Source organism: Empidonax traillii, unplaced genomic scaffold, assembly GCF_003031625.1.
Source record: "Empidonax traillii isolate 1590-97213 ecotype Southwest subspecies unplaced genomic scaffold, ASM303162v1 scaffold4221:size9916, whole genome shotgun sequence".
Lineage (NCBI taxonomy): Eukaryota > Metazoa > Chordata > Aves > Passeriformes > Tyrannidae > Empidonax > Empidonax traillii.
This window is the reverse complement of record NW_020959414.1, coordinates 7,367-9,916: the sequence shown is the minus strand read 5'-3', so window position 1 is coordinate 9,916 and position 2,550 is coordinate 7,367. Positions and strand designations below refer to the sequence as shown.

Genomic DNA, 2,550 nt, shown 5'->3' with positions numbered 1-2,550 from the left:
CTCCTGGCGCTGGCAGAGCTGTGGGATCCTGGGATGGGTCGGGTTGGAGGGACCTTAAAGCCCATCCCATCCCAAACCCCCCCTCCCACCATCCTGGGATGGTCCCTCCAGGCCCTGCAAGTGGTTCCCAAGCTCTCCCTGGATCCTTCCCCTTCTCCAGGTTGGACATTCCCAGCTCTCCCAGCCCGGCTCCAGAATCATGGAATCCTGGAATGGGTCGGGTTGGAGGGACCTTAAATCCCATCCCATCCCATCCCATCCCATCCCATCCCATCCCATCCCATCCCATCCCATCCCATCCCATCCCATCCCATCCCATCCCATCATTCCATGGGCAGAGACAACTCCCACCATCCCAGGGGGATCCAGCCTGGCCTTGGGCACTCCCAGGGATCCAGGGGCAGCCACAGCTTCTCTGGGAATTCCATCCCAGCCCCTCCCCAAACTGGAATTACCCTCCTAATATCCCCCCTCTGGCAGCAGGCACCCACTCCCCGTGTGCTGCCCCTCCATCCCCTCATCCCCAAATCCCTCCCCAGCTCTCCTGGAGCCCCTCCAGGCCCTGGAAGTGTCCCTGGACCCTCAGGATCTGGGCTGTGTGTCCCCCCCTCACACCTTGCTCTGGTACCAGGCCTCGGCCTCGGCGCGGCTGCGGTTGGCGATGTCCTCGTACTGCGCCTTCACCTCGGCGATGATCCCGTCCAGGTCCAGGTTCCGGCTGTTGTCCATGGACAGAACCACCGAGGTGTCCGAGATCTGCGCCTGCAGCTCGTTGATCTCCTGCGGGGAAGAATAAAAACGACCCCCATCAGCACACACACACACACACACGTGAGCTCACGCCTCGATCCCAGATCCAAAAGATCCCTCCCTTTCGGAGAGAGAGGGGCCGAGGAGGGAAAGGGGAGAGGGAGAATTCCACCCAAAATCATCAGCAGTCAGAATTCCATCCGAAATCATCAACAGTCAGAATTCCACCCAAAATCATCGACAGTCAGAATTCCACCCAAAATCATCAACAGTCAGAATTCCACCCAAAATCATCAGTAATCAGGAGAATTCCATCCAAGTCATCCATAATCAGGAGAATTCCACCCAAATAGTCACTGATCAGGAGAATTCCACCCAAAATCAACAAGCACCAGGAGAATTCCATCCAAGTCATCCATAAGAAGGAGAATTCCATCTAAGTCATCACCAATTAGGAGAATTCCATCTAAGTCATCACCAATTAGGAGAATTCCATCTGAGTCATCACTAATCAGGAGAATTTCACCCAAACCATCAACAATCAGGAGAATTCCATCTAAATCATCACTAATCAGGAGAATTCCATCTAAGTCATCAATAATTAGGAGAATTCCATCTGAGTCATCAATAATTAGGAGAATTTCACCCAAATCATCACTGATCAGGAGAATTCCACCCATGTAGTCAGTAATTAGGAGAACTCCATCTAAATCATCACTAATTAGGAGAATTCCACCCAAACCGTCGACAATCAGGAGAATTCCATCTAAATCGTCACTGATTAGGAGAATTCCACCCAAGTCATCAACAACCAGTGCCCCCAGTGTCCCCACTGAATCCCCCGCCCCTTCCCAGCCCACCGCCATTCCCAGCCACCATTCCCAATCCCCTCCCTCCCCTGGGTTTCCCGGGAATCAGGAACGCTCCTCACCGCCTCGTGGAAAGTCCTCAGGAAGTTGATCTCGTCCGTCAGGGCGTCCACCTTGGCCTCCAGCTCCACCTTGTTCATGTAGGCGGCGTCCACATCCTGGGAAAAACCAAACCCAGGGATAAACCCAACCCAGGGATAAACCAAATCCAGGGATAAGCCAAATCCAGGGATAACTCAAGGAGCTTTGCCTGCTCAGTCCCCCCTAAAAGCTCCGGTGGGTCCCGAATGAGGAGCCCCCCCAGGGATGCTCCAGGGTCTCAAACTGACCCCCCAGGGTCTGATTCCAGTGGTGGGGATGATCCCAAGGATCCCCCTGGATCCCTGTTCCCAAGGAAACCTCGGGAAAAGTCTCCCCAGGTACCAAAATCCCCCCCTGGGATGTGTCACCCTCCCCTTTCCTCCCACCCTGAGGGCATCTCGGAGCCTCCTCTGCCAGGTGGGATGGGGAATTCCCGGGATGGCACCTCAGGAAGCTCCGGCAGGGCCGGAGAAAAGCGGGAATAGGGATGGGAAGTGAAGGTGGAGCCGGGGCAGGAGCTGCAATCCCAGGGAGTAATCAGGAATAATCGAGGCCCCAACCCCTGGAAGAGCCCAAGGGCCGGGCTGGAGCGGCCTTGGGATGGTGGGAGATGTCCCAGCCCACGGCAGGGGTGGGATGGGGTGGGATTTTAAGGTCTCTTTCCCACCCAAAGCATCCCAAAAAAATCCCCTGGCCCACCTTCTTGAGCACCACGAACTCGTTCTCGGCCGCCGCCCGCTTGTTGATCTCATCCTCGTACCTGCCAAAAAAAAAGGGGGGGATTTCCATGAAATCAGAGCCTGGATAAAGGGAAAAGCGTCCCCAGGAAGGGCTGTCCCAATTCTCTTCT

At 55.3% G+C, this 2,550-nt stretch overlaps 1 protein-coding gene across 1 annotated transcript in view; it reads right to left on the bottom strand.

Annotated features, from left to right (window-relative positions):
- Nucleotides 1-615: 615 nt before the first annotated feature.
- LOC114072867 (keratin, type II cytoskeletal cochleal-like) overlaps nucleotides 616-2,550 on the bottom strand; it is a gene marked incomplete at its 3' end in the record, with an annotated part of 8,591 nt that continues 6,656 nt past the window's right edge. Inside the window, exons 2-4 of the mRNA XM_027910693.1 lie at nucleotides 2,400-2,500; nucleotides 1,682-1,777; nucleotides 616-780 (exon numbers count right to left, since the gene is read on the bottom strand). Of these exons, the coding sequence (XP_027766494.1) occupies nucleotides 616-780; nucleotides 1,682-1,777; nucleotides 2,400-2,500 (362 nt within the window). The remainder of the gene's footprint in view (nucleotides 781-1,681; nucleotides 1,778-2,399; nucleotides 2,501-2,550) is intronic.